The sequence below is a fragment of the Lutjanus erythropterus genome, chromosome 16 (assembly GCF_056507025.1).
Source record: "Lutjanus erythropterus isolate fLutEry1 chromosome 16, fLutEry1.hap2, whole genome shotgun sequence".
NCBI lineage: Eukaryota > Metazoa > Chordata > Actinopteri > Lutjaniformes > Lutjanidae > Lutjanus > Lutjanus erythropterus.
In genome coordinates, this window is record NC_139332.1 from 36,807,699 (window position 1) to 36,833,591 (window position 25,893).

At 39.8% G+C, this 25,893-nt stretch overlaps 1 protein-coding gene across 1 annotated transcript in view; it reads left to right on the forward strand.

Moving 5' to 3' along the window:
• LOC146313581 (glutamate receptor ionotropic, kainate 5-like) overlaps positions 1-25,893 on the forward strand; it is a 235,029-nt gene that overhangs the window by 145,820 nt on the left and 63,316 nt on the right. Inside the window, exons 4-7 of the mRNA XM_084738849.1 lie at positions 12,407-12,571; positions 15,053-15,150; positions 22,152-22,317; positions 25,070-25,248. Of these exons, the coding sequence (XP_084594975.1) occupies positions 12,407-12,571; positions 15,053-15,150; positions 22,152-22,317; positions 25,070-25,248 (608 nt within the window). The remainder of the gene's footprint in view (positions 1-12,406; positions 12,572-15,052; positions 15,151-22,151; positions 22,318-25,069; positions 25,249-25,893) is intronic.

Below are 25,893 nucleotides of genomic sequence, written 5' to 3' on the forward strand. Positions count from 1 at the left end.
TATGGCAGCTTGGTTGACGCCCCTATGCTACGTCTGCTGTAGGTACTCCTCCAGTAACATTTCTGGAGGCGCCTGTCTAACATGGTGTTAAAGTCTGCGTAATTAGAAGGTCAGGTGGAGAAACCAGTACTCAATGTTGACTTCTTTTGACCATACATACATAACATAACATAACATACATAAGTGATGTTACGTACATTAACTTGGATATGTTAAATACTTATTTTAACCTAAACCATGATCTTTTCCTAAGTTTCCTAAGTTTTTGTACCTTTATTTTGAAACTCAACAATGATGTTGCATAGTTATCATTACTAACTTGTAGCAGTGACGCTAGACGGGAACCTACAGCGTTTGAAACTTACAGCCGCTGACCAAACTGCCGTATTTGATGAGTCGGTAGTGAGGACAGGTTGGATGCTCACAGTGTCCTACAAAGTGCTCAAGTCACGCCTCTTCTGGTGCACCTAATTTCATGAACAACCTGAATTGTAGTCTATGGTGACAGACAAATTAATTTTTGATCTCAGTTGAATTGTACCATGAATCACACATGTGATGTTTGTCAAATTAAAAGATAATTTTACAAGTCAGGAAAGTTGATGTTTGTTGTTGTAAAACTGTTTAAATATCAGACTAGATAGACAGATGGTTCATCCAATCACCTGCCAAATGTTTTTTGGAAGTGCTTGCCCTTTTCCAAACAGTTTCTAAGGATGGCTTCCCAGATGGTTTTGTGTAACAAACCATCTGTTGTGTCAGGCTACAGTCTCCCACCGTCTGTTGCTAAAACTGATTGGGAAAAAAATCAGAGGGTTTAAAGAAAAACTGCATTTCAGGATCAATCCAAAGTCTTCAGTCCAGCCCTTCATATTAAGAGCGGGAGGAGAGCATCATTTTCAGTTCTAACTTGGTTATTTTCTGACATTTTTTGGACTAAATTAATGGAGGAAATGGTCAACAGATTAATTGATGATCATTTAAAATGTTAAAAAAGTCAAATGTCTCTGATTTCAGCTTCTTAAAGGTGAATATTTTCTGGTTTCTTTACTCCTCTCTGACAGGAAACTGAATATCTTTGAGTTGTGGACAAAACAAGACATTTGAAGATGTCATCTTGAACTTTGATCAACATTTAATGGACCAAACAACTAATCGATTAATTGAGATAACAATGGACTGATTAATTGATGAAAATAATTGTTAGCTGTGGTCCTAAAAAAACACTATATAAGGCTAAACAATTTCAATATATTTTACATTCAGGTAATCCAAAGGTAATGGAAAGTAATCAAAAAAGTCTGAAGTAAAATCTGTTGCTGTGTCTGAGGTGTTTAAAGAAAAACCAATCAGCAGCCAGACTGTCTGTGTTTGTTTAAATTCAGCCAAAAAAGCTTTTTGACCGTGTTCAGGTGCGTGAATGTTCCCTTTTAGCTGCATTTTTCTCTTCAGGTGGTGGAAAATCTAATTTAGTTCCACTCCAACACACTCGGCTATAACCAAATTTCCCAGGCTCATGATTCAGTGGCAGAGGAATAAAAAAGGACTCTGTGAGAGTGTTTTTGTCATTCAAGGACTCGGGTCATGGTGGGAAACCGCCGGCAGTCAAACGCTGGTACAAGTTTGTCCTGTCGGGCAGATTTACATGCTGCTGTGGAAGGCAACCAAACATCACACAATCATCAGGAGACACACGCGCGTCAGGATGTTTGCTGGTGCTGAGTAACAATCATCTGAAAAGAAAGATGAAAAAATACCTTCACACCTCAGCCTCATTCTAAATTCGTCTTTATCCCACACGGACAGGACAACATTTACACACGAAATAATCCTCCTGAAGCCAGTCAGAACAGAGGAAGCTGTCTGTGAGCTAACTAAGCCTCAGCTACAAGTGAGAAATCTCTGTACCAGTGTTTCCAAAACCTTTTTCCTGAGGACCTTTGACCATTTTTACTGCCATTATGTGCACATGTTCAGACTTTATAAATGAGACGTAAACTAATTTAACAGGTCATTTCATTGTTTTTATTTACGTTTATCAGAAAAACAACATAAGACACACTTCATTAATGAGACAGAATTAACAGGCTCTCGTTTTTTCTTCTCATCTGTAAAACAATAACTACATTTTAAATGCTTTATGAAAGCTCTACTGCAGGTGTAAGTTTTACATTTGCAGAACTTCCTCCATATTTTTTATTTATTTATTACTTACATGGTGAAACAATATATACTAGGAAAGATAAACAGATGTAGAGCAGTCAAGAAAAACTTTGCAGCACAAAGATATTTAGTGTTCAAACTGATAAACTTTACTGTTTTTTGTAAATATACACTCATTCTGCAACATGTGCCATAAACATTGGTTCAGGATCATGTTTCCCTCTGTGATCCATCATCTCACAAGTCTTCAGTGTTTCTGGATGTTGTTGATATATGTCTTTCTCTTTGGATGGTAGAGTCTTAACTTGCATTTGTAGATGCAGAGACAAACTGTGTTTACTGACAACGGTTTTCCAAAGTGTTCCTGAGCCCATGTAGTATCCTTTATACAATGATGTGGACATTATCCAGCAGCAGCCTCCAGTCCCAGCTGTAGCACGGCTCATATCCGCTCTCCTCCTCTCCTCCTGGGACGGTCACCTGCTGCATTGCATCCAGCTGATCTGACTGCATGTTTGAAAGATGACAGCTACATTTGTTGATTGTCTTTATTTATCTGATTTGTTTCTATCAACAGCTTCTATTGCTATGCTAGGAAAAAAGATTATCAGCTCAAAATGAGAATGTGATGACTTTGTTATTAACGAGGACATGATGTTATTAAGTGGCTTCACATATTACAAAGATTTACAAAGAAACAAACAGTTTCATGACCTTAGTTCACGCATGTTTTCTTTTTCCAAGTATCAGATTAAATCAACCAGAAAGAATCTTGACATTATGTTGACACACACTTGTGTGATCAACAATGATACCCAACAATGTCTCTGAACTTAACATAATATTTACTTTTAATAAAAACTTTCTAACAAAGAGACAACAAACTTGTGTGTCAGTGAACCACAGAATGTCATTTTTGTCAACATCAAATAAATACATACATAAATATTCCTATAAAATAAATGAGGCAATAAATATATGAATAAATATAAATATATAAATTAGTCATTATAGTTCAATAAATAAACAGGGAAAAATTTAATATTTACAAGGAAACTTATTTAAATAGATTTTTGAGTTTTGAAAGTTTCACCAAGTAATAATGTTTTGTTTTGATAATTTAGGTTTCTTCTTTAATATTAACTACTTACAAACTCCCCGAATGTGTATTTTTAAGTTTTGAATAGTCACTGAAGTGAAAGTGAATAATAATTTAATTTAATAATTTTCAAGCACCTAAACCATGACGAGACACGTTTACAGCTCACTGTGAACGATTTTTGAAATGCACGTTTTTTGGGAGGTTTCTAAAACTCAAATATTCAAGTTAAAAAAAATTAATTTATTATAGGACAACATCATTTTGTTTAGTCTATTTCAAAATTTACCGGTCTGCTTCAAAACTGCCTTCACTGAAAACTCAGAAAACTGTTTTCTCACTTTTTTGCAGATTTCATCATTTGAAAAACTTCATTTTTTAAATTGACTTATTTTATATTTATATTTATTTCCTCATTTATTTATTGGCTTTTATATGGCTTTATTTTTTTATTTATTTCTTTAATATTGACTAAAATGGACTTCCACAGTGAATCTTCTTTACAGGAACAGAATTTGAGCAAACTGCGTCCTCAGACGACTCAGGTATTTCAGATCCTCGTCTGATCCGTGGAATGTAATTATGAGCAGCACTTCACATGAGCAGCAATCAAATCAGAAATCAACAATGACTTGGCTCTAATTATCAGTCGCATATGTTTAACGAGCAGATTCATCGCCGTCACGCTGAGAAACGACCCAGATGAGCTCAGAAACGGAGGCGGTAATTAGAGCAGCTCTGTGTTTATGTTGCAGCTCTCCGGCCACGCCGCCGCACCGGCTCTCAGGTCAATAAATTCAGCTCAGGTCACAATTAGTGATCAGAGAAGCTGATACCAGAACGGGAACAAACAGGAGTCGATCTGAGTTTCAGAGTGTTGACGAAGAAGTTTCCACTGCAGAGGAAAAGTTTGACATTTAATGGTCAGAGTCTGAAAGACTCAAAATTTCCTTTGGGCCTTTTCACACCAGAAAGTTTTTATTTTTGGTACATTCTCTATCCTATTTTTTTTTTATGTTGCAATTATGTGAATCCTCCACACATAAACATGCATTTCTTCAAACCAATCATAAACATCTTGGACAGCGTTAAGACTTGTACCGTGTTCAGATTTACAAAAAATCCACTTTTTATGGACCTCCAGTGGGTTTCTCACCTTGTTACACTGATGTACTTTTCATTCATGTTATTGTGTCCACCCTCTGCACTGATGCAGAGATGTGTTTTACAGTGTTGAGGCTGAAATAAATCTTCATCAGTGTGCAGAAATACTTTCTCCTCCAGCAGGATTAAAACTCAAGTCGAGTGCATAAATATTGTAGTGAAGGATTTTAACATTTCAGCAGCATCAGTGTCCTTCAGCTGCTGCTAAAAACCTCCATGAATTATTTCAACCTGTGCCATCAGTCATTCTGAAGGATTCATTAGCTCAAGTTCGTCAATAAATATCTCTAAACTACAGAGAAGCAGCGTGGAAAAAGGTAGTTTGTCACCGCAGGACGGCGGCAACATTAATCCTTTAGAAATTAGCTCAAAGTACATTTTTCATATTCGGGGTATAAGTCATTTTCTAAGTGAAGATGTCAGTTTTTATTTGAAAAGGCAAATGTCTCATTTTGGAGGGAAAACCCAAACTGAATATCAATTTCAGACATTTAGAGGAGGAAACTTTGTTCCCTTCTGTCTGACCTCTGAGCCTGTTACAGCCTCCAGCTTCAAAATAAAGGTCATAAACATTACAGGACACGCACAGCAAGTAAATAAAAATAATAAATACATAAAATAAATGTTAAAAAAAACAGTGATGGAAGAAAAGAAAACACTCAGAACAGAACAGAGAGAAACGACCCACCAGAGAAATGAGAAGTAAACAGATGCTTCATTGGCCCGGACCTTTAATCTGAAGGATTTCAGCGTTTGAGAAAAGCAGCAAGTTTTTAACAAACACGCCCTGCGGCTCCACTTTAACAAAGTATCTCTGCTAAATGACTCAAACTACAACTGCAGGGTTTCTCTCTGATAGGAATGGTTTTATATATCAGCACTCTGCCAGAGAAACTGGAATTTATCACCAAAACAAAAACAAACCAATCAGAAACTCAGATAAAACTAAAGTAAATGTCAGTGGGGGAAACCACAGATACATCATGTGTCATCACTTCCCTTTCTTAATTTTATATAAAGTATAAACATTTGAAAAATAACAACAATTTCTGGTGGCAGATTGTCATCTGTTTTCAGTGCTCAAAGCATGGAAGGAGACGTTTCTTTAATCTGTGACATAAAACATAACTAACTAATAACAAACTAAATAAAATTTGAGTGTAATGTTAGTGTTCACTACTAAGGAAAATGGCAGAGCTGCCAAAAATTAAAAATAAAAAAGATGCTGCTGTGGAAGGGCCAAAAATTTTCACAATTTTGTGACATTTTATGGAACAAATGAATTGAGGATGAAAATGATAGTAGATAGTAGAGCCCTAAATTTTAGTTTTTTCTTCATAAAAAAAAGTTGATATTTCCAACAGTCTCATCTTTTCATCACGCCTTTGCATTCCGTGCATTACATTATCCACTCGCTAGCTTGCTAAATTGTTAGCATCACTGGCTTCTAGACTCCAGCAGTTTTGGTGTCTATGCCATTGTTGCCTAGCAGCGGTGTTCTCACAACCAACCACTTGAAGGCGGAGCATATCGTAGACACAACTTCCCATTTCGTGACCACAAGTTCAGGAGTTCAACTTGAAGACAGCAACAATTACAGCGCTGACATGCTGATTTTACCAAGTGAGAGAATCGGACGTCTCCAAGCTCTCACCTCCGTGTTTACCTGCAGAAACTGGATTCTTCAGGGAGCAGTTTTTAGCCACATCACAGCTCCACTGAAACCAAACTGTATGTCGTCGCAGGACAAACATCAATATATCCATTAAAACATGGACTCACTGTGCGCACTGAGCAGGGTGTGTTTTCTTGTTTGCTTCTGAAAGGACATCAGCCACCAGAGGATTGCGGCGCAGTGATTCCAGCCCCAGGCCGATGGAGCGACTTGTTGTTTTTTTCGTTCTCTGTTTTGTCTTGTCTGGTTGAATCTGTCGACCTACCTGTGGCCCCCAGAGTCCACACTTCCACGCTCGTATCAAAGGATGTCAAACGCATGAAGCTCAGAGGTGGAAAGTGACAAGAAAACCTGTTAGTCAATGTTTCTGAAGTCCCACCGCCTCCAGGGGTGAAGTAAAAAAAATCAGGCTGCAGAGCTCCATCTGCCTCCATGAAAGGTGTTTTATTGTTGGTTTCAGGTTAAATCCACAACAAAATGCGCAGTGGTGGCGGCGATGGCAGCGTGATACAAACCCACTGAATACATAAACGCAAGATGACGTTTGTGCACCGACGGGCAGACGGAGCGAAGGTATTTCACCACCAGCAGAGTAACGAGTGAAGTTGAAACAGCGTAAATTGATATTAAATTTGAGTGGAGCTTGTTTCACAGTTCAGAGCTGGTAAACAGGCTGTCAGCAGGTAATTCACAGGAAACACAAAGAGACCGACAAAACAGGTTTATCACAAACTGCAACACACAGGGTCAGAGCAGCAGGTGAGGAGCGTTTGATTCTGCATGCAGGAGAAACTTCAGCTGTGGTCAGAGAAGCCACTTTTTAAAAAACTCTTCATCACCAAAATGCATCTTTGTACTCTCAACTCCAAAACTAACTCAGACCACCAAAACACTGACGTCACTAATAACACACTGAGCTAAAAAACAAAAATGATGGTGGACTCAGGCTTTCTGAGGTTTAAGGGCAACATAATATAAAAGGGCACCAGCTGCATGTGTTGGATCACCAGCATGCCAAAAGTCATGATGTGTTCATGGTGAAACAGCTACAGTCCCTGGTTTAGATTAAGATTATTTCATTATGACTTAAACTACAACAGCTACACCTCAAAACACATGTAGAACTAACCAACCACTTACAGAAACATAGAGGCCACCTTATTTTCCAGCCTGCAGGGCAGCTTGTATGAATCTGCACTGTGTTTTCTTCCACTGGAAGGAGCCCTAGAAGGCACTTCTTCACATCCTGTCCACTGAAAAGGCACACTAGAGGGGATTTTATCACATTGTCTTGGATTCCTGGCCACCCTAGAGGGCACTTTAAAATATTTCATCTACCATCCAAGAGGGAACTTTTACTGCATTTTTTAAAAGTCCACCAGCATCTTGTTGTTGGCACACAGCCTGTATCTTTCATATTTAAGACATTTTATATGAAACATTACATGTGTTGAATTCACATATTCATCTAATATGAGAATCGGCTCCTTTTTATCCTACAACTGGAGAAATTATCAGCATGATAATTGTCTTGTCTGAAATGTCTGAACCTTCTCCAGCACTCTGCAGAAGAAGTGTCACCATGCCTGGCATTCATGGCCTCCAGTGAGGACATCTGGTCACCTGCACGCAGAGAAAAACTCCTTTGTGGGGTTCAGTAAGTGGAGTGTGAATGCAGGAATAGTACTGACATCCTGCAGCAGAGAGCTGGAATGCCACATTATCCAACACAACAATGAAAGTGAAGGAATTTCTCGCCCCTCGACTTCTCTCCTCCACTGACAAGTTGATTATGGAGGTCATCCAGAAATGAAATGAGCCACTCTGAATTGAAATGAGTGAGAGTTTTGTGTAACACCAAACCATCTCTGGTCTGGGACATCCACAGTTTGTCTCTGTCCAATCACATTTCTTCCCCTGTGGAGAGGTTTTGTCCAGTTTCATCCACACAGATGAATGTTCAGTATGTGCTGTTTGCCTTGTTTCCATCCTCCAATTCTGTCACACGTTCACTGCTCTCTTTAGGGTTTTTTTTTGTCTCCTGGTCCAGCAGGGAGCTGATAACAAAGATGGCCGCTCGCTCAGAGTGTCTCACGACACAGAGAAAATAAACCAGGAGACAAAGAGAGCGTCTCCGCTCTGCAAACTTTCAGGACAGAGTTCAAGTGTTTGACCCTCTGTGATTACTTCTCTTCATCTCCTCTCTGCACCATTGTTAACCTGTGTGTGTGTGTGTGTGTGTGTGTGTGTGTGTGGTCGTAGTGACCCAGAGAAACAGATCTTGTGTAAACACAGATAATGTCTGAACACTGCTGAGGCTCCTGAAGAAGACTCTTTATCTTCCCTCTCATCTTCATCCTCCTCCTCCTCTTCCCCCTCCGCCCCTCCCTCTGGGGAGATACTGAGCTCTCTCTCTCTCTCTCTCTCTCTCTCTCTCTCTCTCTCTCTCTCTGTATCATCTGTTTCCAATAACACAAAGAGCATGCAGTACGGGCTCAGTGCAAATAAGAAGGGAAGACATCAGATTGGCTGTTTCATGATTTTCTTCTTTTCCTCGACTGCGTTTCAGAGGCAAATATTGAGCTTTTAACTCTGTTTCATTCATCCCACAGTTGAGCTTCCTGACTGCCTTCCTTCAGATTTTATCTCAAGACACCGGGTTGTTGTTGTCTGGTAGAAATCTTCTCCCTCCAAACTGTCAGACAGAAAAAGACAGCCAGTATCAGCCTGGTGACACAAGCTTAGTTTTAGCTCCAAAATGGTGTCAGTATGTGTACAGTGTGTTTTAAATATGTTTTTGATTTTTGATTCTGAACTACAGCATGAAAATGTGAAAACAAACTGTTGATAGTAGTGAAACTAAACTTAAGTGGCGTGGGGCAACAGTTCTCCAATACACTTTTTGTTTGTTAGGTGTTTGTGTGGTCAGTGTCAGCCAGCAGTTGGACCACTGTTTTAGTCCTGTGTCTTCACCTGCATGAAATGCGTCCAGGAACGAGAGCCAGCGTCCGCTCTTCTCCTGTCAGGAAAACCGTGGACTTGATGTCCTGACAGGCAGGAGTTTGTGCACCCGTAGCACACACACTGGAAGTTAAATAGACTGTAAAACTAACTAAACAATACCAACTCACTGAAAGATGGCTGCTCAGACTCAATACCACCTACTTCTGCACATTAGTCAGACGCTGACTCAGGCACATTTCTTCTTAAAGAGTCTTGCCTTTGCCTCTGAATTTTTGTCCCTATGTACAAAAAAAATCTTAAATTAAGTTTTAAAATTGTAATTTTTTAAGGTTACGTATAAATTTCATTAAAAAATTTAACTGCAGGTTACACTTTAACTTGCACAGGCACTTCAGCACCACTGAGATTGTTTTGGACGCCCCCCGAGGTAACACATACATTTACTGCACAACCGGCGACCTGCGTCAAAACTGTAGGGGTCAGTCTGAAGTGTCTCCAACCAGCACTTCCCCTCCCATCATTGGTGCTACTCTTTCTCTTCCCTCACTTTATTTTTAATGAATATTTCAGTTTGTCATAGATGTGAAATTGTGAGGCAAATTTCCCTGTGAATTAAACTACTGGCAGCTGTGTCACTTTGTAATTTATCTCAACAATATTACAAAGCAGAATGTGAGGTTTATAGTGTAGTTCTGTCCACAACCATGGCAGTAATATACTGTATTTCCATGGTGTTGCTGTTGTGTTCTCCATCAGCAGATATATGCTGTAAATATCAATGGCTCTTTAATCTTAATGGTCCAGTGTTGAGACATAAAAAGTAGCTCAGTTTTACATTAAAAATGCATAACCCCAATAACACTTTATGGAACTGAACATTTATTCAAAAGCAAAACTGTGTGACAGAAGTTTAATTTTAACTCTAAATATCTTAGAAACCAAGAAAAAAAAGATGATGCACATTAACACATAACTGCAGGTCACACAGTAGTTTGTGTAAAGTTCTGGTTTTAAATTCTGTGCAGCTTCCCCACTTGAAAACAAGCTGAGTGCCAGATACAAACTGATACAAAGATACAGACTTGCTTAGATCCATTATACTGGATCTAAGCAAGTCCAGCTGCCTACAATGACCCTGAGCAAATACCATGACCTGGATGACTGAGAATCTTCACAGACATTATACATCTTTACAGCTGATATCGGCAAAACTCTGCAACTCACGACAAAAAATCTAGATGGATAAATAATACTATTTTGGGGTGGACTGTCCCTTTAAAATGACTTGTAAATATAAGAGAGAGATAATTGCTATCAAACTGGAGACTCTTTCTTCTTTCTTTCCTTTGTGGTGGCAGGTGGATTCTGTGAGCTCTGGACAGAGTCAGGCTAGCTGTTTCCTCTGTTTCCAGCCTTTATGCTAAGCTAAGCTAACCAGCTTCAGGCTGTCACCTCATATGTGTTTATGGCAGACTTTAAAGTGGATCCTCTCCCTCTCTCTACTCTGGATCAAACTCTCAACTCTCTCAAAGTCTTTTCGCAGCCTCGACCTAGAACAGTGTGCAGCACGTCATCAGTGTCATATTCACCTCGACCACCTCTGTGCAGCCTCTGCGGGGGACGAGAACATCACTTTTCTGGGGGAAAAAATGTTGCCAGTGACAAAACACATTTGGGAAAAGCATTTATATGAACGTTACTCAGGGGAACACACTGCAGGACTCAGATCCAGCTCCTCAGATGTCACTTTAAACAGCGTCTTTCTTGTGTTTTTTCCTCCTGGGGAGTTTCGCCACTCCACGACGATTGAACGAGCGTCACTTAACTCAACACCAACCATCTGCCCTTCTTTGTGTTTTCCTTAACTGCAAAAATCCACAACAGGCTTTTTGAGGAAGGACACGATAAATCGCCTCCTCGTTCGCCCCGAGAGGCGTTAATTATTTAAGAAACACAAATCAAATCGAGAACAGAGCCTGGCAGCGGCAGACTCTCTGCTTGTTACTGAGTCTCAGCAGCAGATTCACTTTGATTCTCAGCCTTGTTGTTGGGCGTCTTTGCTCTGCGGCGGTACAGCTCAGTGTCCGCTCACATGGGGAAATGAGGGAGGATGAATTACACTGTAAAAAATATCCATCTAAAGGCCTGTAATCATCTCCTGAGCCTCCTGCTCCTCCTCCCTCTGTGATTAAAATGTTGAAGCACCTAACATTATTAAAATGTGCACTTTCCATATAATGAACTACCTGACTGCTCCTCCATCTGCTGTGTGTGAGCGCGCTCGCCGTTTGCCTTCCGCCCTCCGATCACGCCGCCGCATTGTTCAACGAGCTCGATATTCAAAGCAGGCGAGTCAGCGGGGAGGCGGGGACAAAAATAAACATGGCAGGTGTTACTGTACAGCCAGCAGGTACTCTTTCTTTACTAGCAGGAGGAAATAGAAACGATGACGAGTAGTTTTTACTCCCTGCAGCTGCTGCGAACGCTCCGCTCCAGTGTAAAGGACGAGTATCATCCTGCTGCTGCTCATCATGTTTTCTCACTCGGCTGAGAGCCAATCATCATTGTCCCACTTACACCTGTAGTAGATGGTAGTTTGTATCTGGATTATTAGAAAACTCATCACACCTTTTCCTTTTACGTCTTTCGTGTACGTGTTGTTGCTCTGCAGTGTTTTCAGGTGAAGAAGATGTTCTTTAAATAATGTTCTTATCTTGAGATCTGTGATCAGGACTTAAATGTATGAAATAGTTTATCTGCCCCTTACAGCATTTTTAGACAGAATGTAGGATCTCTGTGAATTTAATTTTAATCTTCCATCAGTGTTTTAGACTTACGACATGTTTCGTTCACTTATCTTCCAAGAACAGCATCCTGAATGTTTCTTTGGCCAAAAATACCATCCAAACAATGAAACTGTTGTCAGCGCGCGTCAGTGAGGAAGTTTGTGAGGACGAATGTGGAAAAGCCTGTCAGTGGGATGAGGAGAGGTATATAAATAGCCTGTTGGCTGTCAAAGTATTGTAGCTGTAGGGCAGCCAAACAGAAAACGTTAATGCAGAGATGGTGTGAAGTTTCTCCACAGCGACAACAAAAATAGTGATCTGCCCTGAAATAACCACGAAAACAGGGCAAATATGAGAAATATACCAACCAAATACTGTGGTTTACTTATGTTAAAATAGTGACACAGTGGCTTTCAGGGGAGCTCATGTCTTTTTCAGAGGAGCCGAGCTCTTTTTAGCTCCCCTGTAATTTGAACTATGCTCCTGATCCTAAACCACACTGTCCATATAAACAACATGTCTCACATCTTTGTTTCTCCACCATTCTCCCTCCAGCGGCCATTTTGGATGATCAGTCAGTGTGTGGTCGTGGTGAACGTCTGGCGTTGGCTCTGGCGAGGGAGAATATCAACAGTCTGATGGAGGGTTCCTCCCAGGCGAGGGTGGAGGTGGACGTCTACGAGCTGCAGAAGGACTCCCAGTACGACACCACAGACACCAGTAAGCCATTAACCATCCTTTCCTCTATTTTCATCTTCCTGAAAGTTTTGTCAGTGTGTGTTGCTTCAGCTACGGCTGACATTTCCACTGAAGGTAAACTTCAGTAAGTGTTCTGTGAAGAAGCATCAACCTTTATTTAACAAGACAGGTCAACAGTGCAGCAGGTGAAACGGAGCTTCGACACTCAGTGAAGCTGCACTTTAAATATCACACTTTCTACAGAACTACACAGAGAGGCTTTACAGTGAAGAGACAGAGGCGCTTAAAATACCTTCAGGGTATTTTTAAGCACTGGAGTTTGATTTTTACGCTTCAATTATGATGGAAAATGTATTTGAAAAGTTCAATTTCTTTGTTATTAAACATTGTACTGAGCCAACCTCCTAGTGATTACATTTTTTTATCAATTATAGACATCAGTTCCATCAGATGGGAAATCTGATGGAGTTGACAAAATATTCAATGTTTTAGTCACAGAGAGCAGCCAGTTTAGTTCCAGATTAGTTAGTTCAGATTAGTTTAAATCTTGAACTGTTTTGACCTGTTTCCGTGGAAACCAGTTTGACTTCATCAGGTTCAAGCAGCTTTTCTCTGTAGACTGTAGGAAGTTTTTAACAAATCAATCGTTCTCACAGATGACTGCTTGTTTCACGCTCGGTCTCTGCTTGAACACGACGGAGGCAGACATGCAGACAGTGGGACAGACGGATGGCGGCGGTGTTTTACAGATTCAGAGGGTGTAGCGTCGGGTGTGAAGCTGAGGTCATTGTGACCGAGGAGCTCGCGGCGTTCTGCACGAGCGCCTGCTGAGGATGTTTATTGATTATGAACCGCCAGCGGCACAAAGAGAGACTTCCCCACAGAGAAGCAGTTAATGTTTTCTGTCAGAGCGTGCACACACACACACACACACACACACACACACACACACAGATCATACAGGACAAACGTTGGATTATGAGGAAAACCATAGAGCCCACAGAAAAATGAAAACCTCCGCATCCATGCACACGTTCTTCTTTAACCCTGATTATAAAACCTCGTGTTCCTTCTCGCTGAAGCTTCTCAGTAGATGAATACAGCTGTTTTTGTTTTGTTTCCGTCTGAGTGAAAGATCTTATTCCTTTCAGAAATATCACTGAATGAAAACTAAAAATCACTCGATTATTTCTGCTCCACGTAAACAACTAAAAATAAAACGTCTTTGCTTTGTGAAGCAGAAAAAAAAGGAACCAGAACAAACAATTATGTGGCATCGATGCCAAACAGCTCAACCTGCCAAACTAGAAGGTTTTTTAATTTTTAATTTAGGCAGAATAAATGACTACTGGAACATTTATTTTCTGACTACATAGTGTGTCATTGTTGGAGTTGAGGCCAAAATGTTTACTGAGGATTATAGAAAAATATTAACTCACCAAATTGTTAATTTTTGGCAAAAGAAAAAAGGATAAAAAAGACTCCTGTCTTCTTCACTTGCAATCAGAGATTAATAACAGTGTTTCAGGACAACAACCTTCATCGGATTATTTGATTAATTGATTAAAATGACCTGGTCACTGCAGCAAAACGTTATTTATCTGATTGTAACTGAAGATTTTTGCTCTGAACTGTTGAGCTGTGATCTTCTCTTCTCCTCTGACAGGATGCGAGCAGCTCTTTAAATCCTCTCCACTCACTTCCTGATTGACAAAAGAATATTTGGAGCTGAATAATATACATTAAAGTTCTTTTTTAACATTTTCATCACTGTTGTAGGCCTAAAGTGATTCTGGCATGCTCCAGCGTTTTAAAAATGTGTAGCTTATACCCTGACTTAGCACAAAAATTAAGTTAAATATCTGTAAAATATCTTTGAATAAAATACAACAACAATCTATACTAAACTGTGAAAATATACAAAAGTATACAAGGATGAACTACACCAAACCTAAAATACAAGTAGTATACCAGAACACTAAATGCATCACAGATCTCAGTTCAGTGGGATTTCTAAATGAAAATAAATGGAAACAAAGCAGCACTTCCAGCAATAGATAATAGTGTATGAAATAAAACTGATGTGAGAGTGTGTTGGGTGTGTGTGATCAACCTCCAGAGAATTATCAGCTTCATGGAGCCTCGCAGTGAGTTTCAGCTCATTGTTTGTCTGCTGCAACACGACTGTTCTGGTTCTCTCACCGCTCTCACTGTGTTTCTGAGAAAATGCTGTAAAAAAGTCACCGAACACGACCTGCTGAGCAGAAACCAGCAGGCAGACACAGTCGGAGACGAGCTGGTGAACACAGTGGAGCATGTAGCCGCTAAAGAGACAAATAATTCCCTCAGGAGGTGGTGGAGACCGAAAACAGAGCTAAAAGAGAGAATACTGGACTGACGTTCATTCAGAGCTTCAGTCATCGCTCTGTGTGCTGGATGTCTAAGTTTATATTCTAATACAACCCTTTTTTTTTTTTTGTCTGGTGTTATTTTCTCTCTCAGTGTGTCAGATCCTGCCAAAGGGCGTGGTCTCTGTGATTGGCCCCGCCTCCAGCCCCGCCTCCGGATCCACCATCAGTCACATCTGTGGGGAGAAAGAGGTGAGTCACATCTGGCGGAGTCTACGAGAGTATTACTGCAGTACTGTAACACTGTAAATGTTACGTATGATGTTTGACGGGCGTCACTTGAATGTGACTCTGTGCAGTTAAAGATAAAGTCTCAGGCAGCTTTTTAAACGTGTAAATTGTGTTCAACCATTTTCCTGCCTCAGTGAATCAACCCGAGTCCATCTCCGTCTCCTCGTAAGCCTCTAACCGTCCTCATATCCTCTCCGTCTGCCTGACAGGTCTCATATTATCGGATTCTCAGCTCGGATTTAAAATAAGCTCTCAGATCAGAGTGAAGCCCAGCTGAGCTAATTACAGTTTACTGTTTAAACCTCTGCAGGTGTGAGGCGAGGTTAAACCGCTGAGCGGCGGATCACACGTTTGGCCTCTGACCTGATTCTTCATTCATCGCCGAAGTCATTAAAGTTTCAATTTGTGGTTAATGTTTGAGATTAAACACAGACGCTGTCAGTCACTAGATCTTTACTCTGTGGATGTTTAAACTGAAACAGAGCAGCTTTACTTTACTTCAGAAACGCTCTCAGGTTCTTTAAGGTACAGAGACATTTTCATTTGGCCTTTTTCTTCAATTTAATTAATACACATAACACAAACAAGAACATCGACAGGAAAATGTGACGTCAAAAAAGAGGGAATATCAAGTGAACAAAAAACAAACATGAATAAAAATTAAAAAGACAGAACAGGATCCCTTCAGTAGTTCAAATGATGAGATTTACAGTTCAAATATAAGTAGAAAATGAAATATACATTTGACAAGTGGAATTTGATATATTCTCATCCTTCACTAAAGCATTGTGTCATATTATATTGTCCTACACTGCAATGTTTTGTAGAAAGAAATTGGCTTTGCAGTGTATTTTTTCTTTTGGGTTCAGATTACTTCTGGATTTAGCTTTAAAATTAAATATTATACTAAAAGAAATAATTGTATTTATTATCTACATACAGTTTTTATCCAGAACCACACGAACTGAAAAAAGAGAACCAACTTAAGAAGTTATGTAAATTGTAATTGTAAATTTTTGTTTTTGTTTTGTTTTTTTCAAATAAACCTCAGATCAGTTATGTTCATCTTACTGGATTCAAAATTTGAATCTTCACTGGAAAAAAGTTAACCAACTTAAAAAAAAAATTTAAAAATTCATTTGGTAACACCCAAATTAATTGAAGGAGAAATCTGTAATATATCTTCTGTAATAATCTTAAAATGATTCTGATACGTCATTTTAACATTGTTAAGTTGAACCTCTCTGACAACGACACTGCTGTCATGGTGTTCTCTGAAATTTCTATCCTGGGCCAGAATAACCATTTTTGTTTGTCTTTTTGCCCGTTTCACAATAATCAGAGTTCAAATTAATGCAGAATTTTTCACCAAATGAGTAAGTGTCTGTTAATGAGTCGTAAGAAATCATTAATAATCTTGTAGAAGGAGCAGATGTTTCTAACAGTTAAATTGAGCAAAATGTTAATGGAGTTTGGCAGCAGTGAGACAGTGAGAGTGTTTTTTTTTTTTTCAGAGCAGTGGACTTTTGTTTTCAGGATAACAGGCTGAACTTGACATCGACAGACAACTGACAGTTATGAACAGATCAACTGACAGTGGAGGACTTGTCCTCACATGTAATTCTTGATTTATGACTGCACTCGTCTTGCACTCCTGCAGTGTTCCTGCAGTATTGAATTTTACTCATGCAACTGTTACATATTTTTCATTTAATTTTTTATCAGATCCAGTTAACAAGTTTAGATTAACACAACTGAAAGTGATCTGCTGCTCTCCTCTCCTGTCAGCCGATATGAAGCACTCGTTTGTCCTCACACATGTGCAACTGATTGGGACTGATTGAACTGTTTGTCTCTACTTGTAAGAACTTGTCTCTCTGGAGAGAAAAATATAGTGTGAGTCTCCTTTTACACACATTTTCTGAAATTATACTGTCAACAGAGGTTTTAAAAGTTTTAAAGTTTATTTTTCAAGCAACATAGTATGCAGACAGTGAGTAATAGTTAAGGTAATAGTCTTGATAAAAAAGTCTAAAAGTTGATCTGGAGGAGGGATTGATGGCAGCGGTGGAGGATCCAGCGGCAGCAGGAGGAGTGATTAATGGTGAAGAGGATGGTATGAGCAGAGGGAGTGAGGAAGAGTGTGGCTGGCAGGTTTAGCTGGAAGGCTGGGAGGTGATTGGCAGACTGGTGAGCAGGCAGGCAGGAGGTGATCCTGAGGCACAGGAGACAGCAGGTTAGTGCTCAAAAAACTGAATCAAAAAGAGCAAAATAAAATCAGAACTGGCCGTGAGAGTAACTACTGCACCACGGCCACGCCAGGAAACAAACACACAGACAAATGCAGAGAGAGACGGACAGGGAGCACTGGGAGACACAGTGAGACACTTGAATACTGTCACAGCTGTAACATTAATCTGTGTCCAGGTTCACAGATGTGTGAGTTTTCTGCTTTCTTTGCTTTTCCATGTTTTTCCATAACTCTAATCTGAATATCTTTGGGTTTTAGGCTGCTGGTCCAACAAAAAAAGAGATTTTTCACTATTTTCTGACGGTGACTTGATAATCACAGCCTGTTCTCACTCCCAACATATTAAATACAGAGAGCCTCTGTTTCAAACTCTGATGCAGGTGGCGCTTTAATCAGGCCTGAAAAGTTGAGCCTGTTGAGACCTGATGCCGACAAAATTCTGTCTGAAACCGTCCCGAACTCGACTCTTATTAGCATATTTCAGCCCAAACCTGATTACAGCCCAACACTTTTCCTAACGAGCTTCCCTCTGTGTACCAAACAGGGACAGGGACAATAAATGCAGGGAACTGGAACTGGCAACAACTAAACTGGGGAGGAAAATGAAAAAAATAAAAAAAATAAAAATAAATAAATATACAGCTCGAACCTGACATGAGCTCGTGAAATATGTGAGACCCAAACCCAGGACAATGGGGTTCATGTCCTGTGTGGAACCAAAAGTCAATGTTGACTTTTTTTAACATTACCACTTTTGTCCACAGGGGGCTCCAAAATCAACACAATGAGAAAGTTCCTTGTAGTAACTTTAATGCTAGCAAAAGACCAGGTGACTAGCTGGCTAATCTACTTTGATCATTAGCTAGCTAGCATTTTACCAATGTTAGTTAATGATTTGCTGACATCAGCTAACTTGAAAAGCAAAAAAGAGACGGGGGTTTTGTCCTGCATGAAACCAAAAGTCAATGTTAACTTATTTGAACTTACAGAACATCTGTTATGTAAATGTTGCGTAACTTGTGTACATTAACTTATCTAAGATACGTACATATGTTAACTTACATTGCTTGAGTTACATGAACTACTTGCATATGCAATTTGCACTTTACATTACATACATAAACTTTCAAAAGTAACCCACTTATTTTAACCTAAATCTTTCCCTGAATCTACCCAAGCAGTTTTTGTGCTTTAATTTTGAAAGTCCTCCCAGATGTTGCATACATCCACAAGCTGCTGTGTTTGACAAGTGAGAACGTGTTGATTACTCGTATAATTGTTTCTCTTATTCACAATTAAAGACCGACCTGTTTTTCGATATTTTTTTAAAAATATAATATCATAATATTGACTTTTAAATAGTTGACTGGTTTGTTTTTATATGATTTCTGTAACTGGTAAAGTTTTTTATGACTCAAACATATATTAAACATAACTAATAATATACATAGTGCTGCGTGTCTTGTCCTAAATCAACATCATCTTTGTGGCCAAGACAGAGCAGAAGAAAAAGTTATTTGATAAGAATTCATATCTAACCAATATGTTTGCAGTAATATGTACAGAAATACTTCAGAATGCACTCCTACTTGTGCCGTGTCTGCAGAGGATAGTGATAATACACAAATAATAATAACAGACAAAATAAAAAATAAAATAATTATATCTTTCCAGCTTCTTGAAGCCTTTAATGCCACACAGAGCTTTTGGAGAATCACTCAGTGTAAATGAAACACTTATTTTCCTTCACACATTTAAAATTGAGTGCAGAGACCTCGTTCAAAGCAAAGCAGAAGTCAGTCAAAGCCTTTGGCTGCAGTTACACCAGATATCTACTGAAAAAGAAATCTAATGTTAACATTTGAAAAAGTATAATTTGAGCAGCTGCTCTCCTCTGCTGTCGCCTGAAATGAAACACTTTGTCCTCACACATGTCCTCTGATTGGGACTGATTTTTCTGTGTGCTACATGTAAAAACTTGTCACATGTTAAATCAGCTCCAAGTCCGACAACGAATCTTACACACATTTCATCCGACATTAATGCTCACAGACAAGGTTTTAAAGCTTTTTAAGGGCTAATGTTAGCACGGCTAGTGAGTCGTAGCTAATATTTTAATTAACATTAGGATTCAAGGGTCCAGTTAATGGTCATTTTACAACACAGAACAATGTTAACGTCTGTTGTCCCTTTATGGGACCAACAGACCCCAGAGAGGTCAAAGCAGTGTATGAGGTTTTTCTAAACTCTTTTATCTCTGATGGTAAATACCAGACAAAGAGATTAACATATTTATTCTCTTAGTTTATCTTTTTGTTTTTGTCCATCCATTCAGGTGACCTTTCCCTAAGTCCCGCCCCTGTTTGCCCTCCAATGACAGTTGAGCAAGCTTGATACCTCAGTCAGACTTTCTCCTTTCCTGTTTTTTGTGTTTCGATATGCTCTGCACTCAGATCATCTACACTGAAAAATTTTTGTCCACAGGGGCTCCAAAACCAACACCATATGAAAGTTGCTTGTAGGTGTTTTAAATTAGCTACTGTTAACAAAAGGCTAAGCTTACTAGCTAGCTAATCTACATTGATCATTAGCTAGCTAGTATTTTACCAACATTAGCTAGCTAGTTAGTTGGCAATTTGCTAACATTAGCTAACTTGAAATGTGACCTATATGTCATTTTTACAGGAAATGAAGCTATGAAGTTATGAAGCTGTAGTTACCCCTGTAGTGTCATTTCTGCAGACTACATTTTAAAGTCCCATGTCTCTGCATGTTGGACGTGGGGTGGACAGATGGGTCATATAAACAGGACTTTTACCCATGAGCCCTGGGTTCAAGTCAAGTGTTAAACCAAAGTTGACTTAATGTACATTAACTTATGTAAGAAGGTGCATATTTTAAAGCAAACCATGAGGCTCCCTGACCAAGTAGTTCTGTGTGTAAATCTAACCAAATCACTTTGTTTTCTAACCCTGATCAAGTAGCTATTGTGCCTTTATTTTGAAAGTCTACCCAAGATTGCATATTTATTTGACAATAGAGCCCTTTACATGCAAAACTGACGCTAGAGCATCAACAGCATCATAGTTACCTACAGGAAGTTGGGAATGAGAATGTGTTGATTTTCTGAACTTCCTGGATCCCTGTAAAAGTTCTTGCAGGTGGAAAAGGGTTTGGGCAGAGATGGTCAGGAAAACATTGTGCTTACAGTTAAATGAGACATTGACCAGAGTTTTTGGTCTATGTTTGCCATTGAAGAACCTTCATTTTTTAATCCTTTATCACCCCCATCAGGCCAAAAATGTTCATGATTCATGCTCCCCAGAGGATTGACCCATTTTCTGTGAATGTTTTCTGCTTTCCCTTTTTACATTTTTGTTAAAATTGCTACATTTGTATGTTTTCTTTCTGTTTTTGTCCCAGAGAAAACTCTGTCATTAATTAAAACCAATAAATCCTTTGATATGACTGTTTCAGCTGAGTGGAGGTGAACACAAACTTTCTGTGTGATTTCTGCATGAAACTCTTTTCTAATATCACTGATGATCGGGGCTTTGTTCCTTTTTCAGGCTTCCTTTTTGAATCTGAACAAAGACTCGATTATCAGCGAGTGTCAGTCTGATTAAAGCTTTCATTTCTGTTATCTGAGCTCCTGTAAAGCCTGGACGGTTTGATGATTTTTTTTTAAAGAAATATTTGATCCCTTGATTTCGTCACCTCTCATTCTCTGTCTTTTCTCTTGTTCAATATTTCCCTTCTCTTCTCAGTTCATTTTTCTCCCAAGAGGATTTTTTCGCAACAAGGCTGCAAAAGAAGAAACCCCTCAACTATAAAACATGAACGCAGTAAAAGCACATTGAGACAAATGGAAATAGTAAAGTGCTGCATTATGAACACAATTCAGATAAAACAAAGGCTGGATGATGAAAGCAACAGAAGCTGCAACAAAAAGAATAAAGTGTAAGAAACTAAGAGGCAGTTTTTAATATATTAATATTAAGAACACTTGTTGCACACAGGATACATGAAATCTTAAAACCTGTTGCACCACTTCTTCTTTTCTTCCCCCTCCTTTCTGTTTATTTCCTTTTCTTTTCCTTTCTTTCCTTCCATTTTTTCTCCCATTTCTTTTACCTTTCAGGGTGCAAAAGCATGCGTTGCACCCTCAGCAGAAATTTGAATAATAGGTGGTAGGTCATGCATTTATGGTGTCCAGCTGTCCGTGTATGTGTCAGTTTATGAATATATTCAAGGCCCAAAGATTATCTTCATGAGCATCTGCTATTTTGGTTCATGTATGTGCAGCAGTGCGCTGTGTGTAGGCGAATACAGATCAGCATGTGTGGTGATTATTCAGCGGGTCTCAGATTAATATGGTGATGACACCTCAGTAAAGCTTTTCCTCAGGAAAAGTCTGGATGGTTTAGAGCGTCACGACGTGAACACACATCATCACAAATGTGCACTTAAATACAGACGGGGTATCATGTAGTTATAATAACAATAGAAATAAAAATAAAGGACTAGCGTGCAGCCGGCATCATGGCACAGTTGGGGGTGTGTCAGCAGGGATGCAGATTAAGCAGACCTGCCGGTTTTTTACTTGGATCTCCAAAATGAACACTGGCCCAAAGTGAACCCTGAAGCTGCTGACATTTCTTTTTTTCCCTTTGTTTTCCTCCCTGATAATTCTTCTTTTTCTGTCCCTCAGATCCCTCACGTGAAGATCGGTCCGGAGGAAACCCCCAAGCTGCCGTACCTTCGCTTCGCCTCAGTGACTCTTTACCCGAGTAACGAGGACCTGAGCCTGGCCATCGGGTCCATCCTGCGCTCCTTCGGCTACCCGACAGCTAGCCTCGTCTGTGCCAAAGCAGAGTGTGAGTCCATCTCCTCCTCTAGTTCCATTTCCTCCTCCACATCTCTTCATTTCTGCTGTTACAGTGCAGCTTCGTCCACTTCACGGCCGCTGTGACTTTCTGCCCCTCGCCGGTTTCATTCATTGTTGTCAGGAGGTTTTTTTTCCCTCTCTGGTAACTTTTTGAGCTGAGCTGAAGCTACTGATTCTCTCATGTTTATCTGCTCAGTGTTTCTGCTGCGTGGCTGGACGTGCTGTATCGAGGACAGCTGGGTTTGTTCACATCGAGCAGTTTTTCAAACGCTGCAGTGTTCATTAAGATTTTCTTACTTTGGCTTGAAACTGTTACTTGAAAGCAGATGTTCTTCTGCAGGATGGTTTTTAATGTAATGTTGACATCCTTTGGACATTTTAAAGGGTCGAAAAATCTTGTGAACTCCTAATAAAAAGTAGGGTCACACTTTATTTTGCAGTACACTGACATAACAAGCTGTAATTTGTATGAAATTAGACAAAAACTAGAAATAAAATATTTTATTAGACAGTAAATACACATAACTTTACACCCGGAAGAGCAAACAAGCTGAAATTTGTAGCAAATTGGACAAACGTAGGAAAGGAGGTACAAGGAAGTGTAGCTAAAATAAGGACAAAAGTTTGATGAAGACGTCTGTACATTTGGAGTTTAGTTGTGATTTCTACTTTTCAGTCTGAGTTGTTGATCCAACACCTGCAAACTTTTTGGGAGATGTGCATACCCTCTGTACTGGATGTCCTTTAAGATGAACTCTGTCATAAATCTACTGACAACAAACAGGAAAATTCACATCTCAAAGTTTAACTTATCCGCTAATTCCTGCTTAAATGCAGGTGTTGCCTTACCTTACCTTTCCTTTCCTTCCCTCTCTATTTTGCTTCCTTCTCCTGCTCTGTCTTTTTCTTCATCTCCACCTATCTCTACCCTGTGTTTTTTCCACCCGGCTGGGCTGCCCCGGCTCACTGTTTAAACACTCCTGTGCTCTCACTGCAGACTCTCTCTCTCAGTCTTTAGCCGTCCCGTCGTCCTGTTAACAGAGCTCTTTAACAGGCCCGTATTGTTGTTGTGAATGTCGCTGTCAGCCCGTTAAACTCAGCGGCGGCGTGATGAACGCTTTATGGCGGCGATTAGTCGAGAGGCGCCTGCTGCTTCTGTCACGGACGGACGAGACGGACGGACGACCTGCTCTGAATGTTAAAACTGAAATGATGTAACAGCAGCAGCCTTTAGTTAAAGTTACTGAGGAAATATTTTAATAATACTGAAATGTTCTCATCTTTTTTGAATTAATAATCTCCCTTTAAATATATTTTATTAATATTACCAGCTACCAAATCAAACACTGATCAAACATTTCATTGGCTCTGAGGACACAATAGGATCAGACATCAGCTGTGGTTACAAACGTAGTAAATCCAAACAACTCACAAGAAAATTAAAAACTAGCTTACATCCATGTCTGTCCAGACTCATATAATGTCTAATATCTAACCGGTGCCTCTTTGTGTCCAAGTGGATGTTTGTACCGAATATGAAGAAATTCCATCAATTTGTTCCAGAGAGAACACGTTCCAAAAAAAGTATAGGACATGAGGTCACCGTGAGCTTTGGCCACCAAAATCCAACCAGTTCAAGCCCAAGTGGACATTTGAGCCAAATTTCCAAATTCCCTCAAAGTGTTTGCAGCTTTTGCTGGCATGGACGCATTTAACTGGACCGTATTGTGGACATCTTTGGTATTTCAGTGAATGATCAACAATATTTGAGTATTGATGTCATTAAAGAGGACGTATTATGTTCATTTCCAGCTCTATATTTTCATTCTGATAATTATGATAAACCACAGAATTATAGAGAAACATGAGGCTTCGTGGTCAAACAAAATTTTTATATAATTTTGACAATGCTGGCGCTGTTATCTCTCCAGAAAGACAAATCTCTACTCTATCTCTACTGCAAAGTCTAGTCTACTCGCTTTTGCTACTTCTACTTCATTTTCCACAGCAGAGAGTCATCTCTCAATGTAGGTGGAGCAGATCATCATAGCAACACTATTCTAGCAGTCAGAAAACAACACACAGGTGCTATAAACTATAACCTACACTGTATATTTACTGCCAGTGCGACAACTTCAATGTTCACCTTTTTCTCGGCTCTGCTGCATTCACTGTCACTCTCTGCTGCTCACTGTCCCTCAGTCACTCACTCTACTGCGTGTTACAGAAAACCAAACAGAGCGACTCGAGTTGAGTCATACTATTCAGTAGAAATGATGTGGCGAATTACAGAATGAAAGCTGAATGGCCATTAGCAGTTTCAAAAAGTGTCTGATATAATGCAGATGGATTTAAATTTGAAGAATCTTTAGAAATGTGTTGTTTTCTTATAATCAGTGAATCCAGGCTGTTTTGTTTTATGTCCAAATTGATTCTCTGTGAGGAAAATTAATGGACTTCCAACATAATCACCTTCATCCTCCTCTGTCTCGGTTTATTGCAGCTGCTCAAACCTGAAGCTTTTTCGAGCAGCAAGAGTTATTTGTCTCTAATGACTCTGAATCCCATCAATTCTGAAACATAAAGTCAAAGCTATAATTTCACAAGTAAACAAGCTCAACACTCCACTCCGCTCTCTGCTTCACAGCAGTCTGAGGAGTTTTAAGTCCGTGTTTGGGACAGGCTGATTTACAGGATGTATTTATGTGTTCCACTTCCTGATTCCTGACTCCTCCCCTCAGGCCTGCTGCGACTGGAGGAGCTGGTCCACCGCTTCCTCATCTCCAGGGAGACGCTGTCGGTGCGAATGCTGGACGACAGCCTGGATCCCACCCCCCTGCTGAAGGAGATCCGTGACGACAAAGTGGCGACTATCATCATCGATGCCAACGCCTCCATCTCCTACCACATCCTCAGGAAGGTCAGGCTGTCGCTGCTGTGTTGTAAACAGCTGTTGGCCTTCTGGCCTGCTATTATTTTATTTTCTCTTCAGACAGACAACTACTGAGGCTATTAACATGATGTTTCATATATATAAGATAACGTTGACATCCTCATCTGTCCAATCATAGACAGATTCAGGGTTTTCCAGCAGAATCATGGTGGAGGAGAAATAAAGGGAACGTCAGAGGAAATGAAAAGACTTTATAAAGTAACAGAGACTCTGAGGCGTCCTGCTTTTGTCTGTCGGACACATCTTTATTTCCTGCGCTGTTTGTCTGTTTCTTCCTCTGTGGTGTTTACAGAGTAGAACAGGACCTTCAGACACGAGTTGGTTTCCTGCCAAACTGGCCGGTACAGTCGACAGCCCTGAACTAAATCGAGCAGCTTTTGGCAGGTTGTAATTTCACTGTGAGCTCGCTAACCTTGGAGGTCTGAGGAGTTCTGAATACAAAATAAAAGCATCGCTTTTGTGTGTGAAGCTGAAGCTCCTGCAGGCAGAATAAAGCAGCGATGAGCTCACAGTGTGTGGAGGGTTAATGGATTAATAACAGAGTCAGGATGAAGCTCCTGGCTGGGAGGTTTCCAGTTCAAATCCCAGTCTGGCTGTGAACTGGGGGAGCTG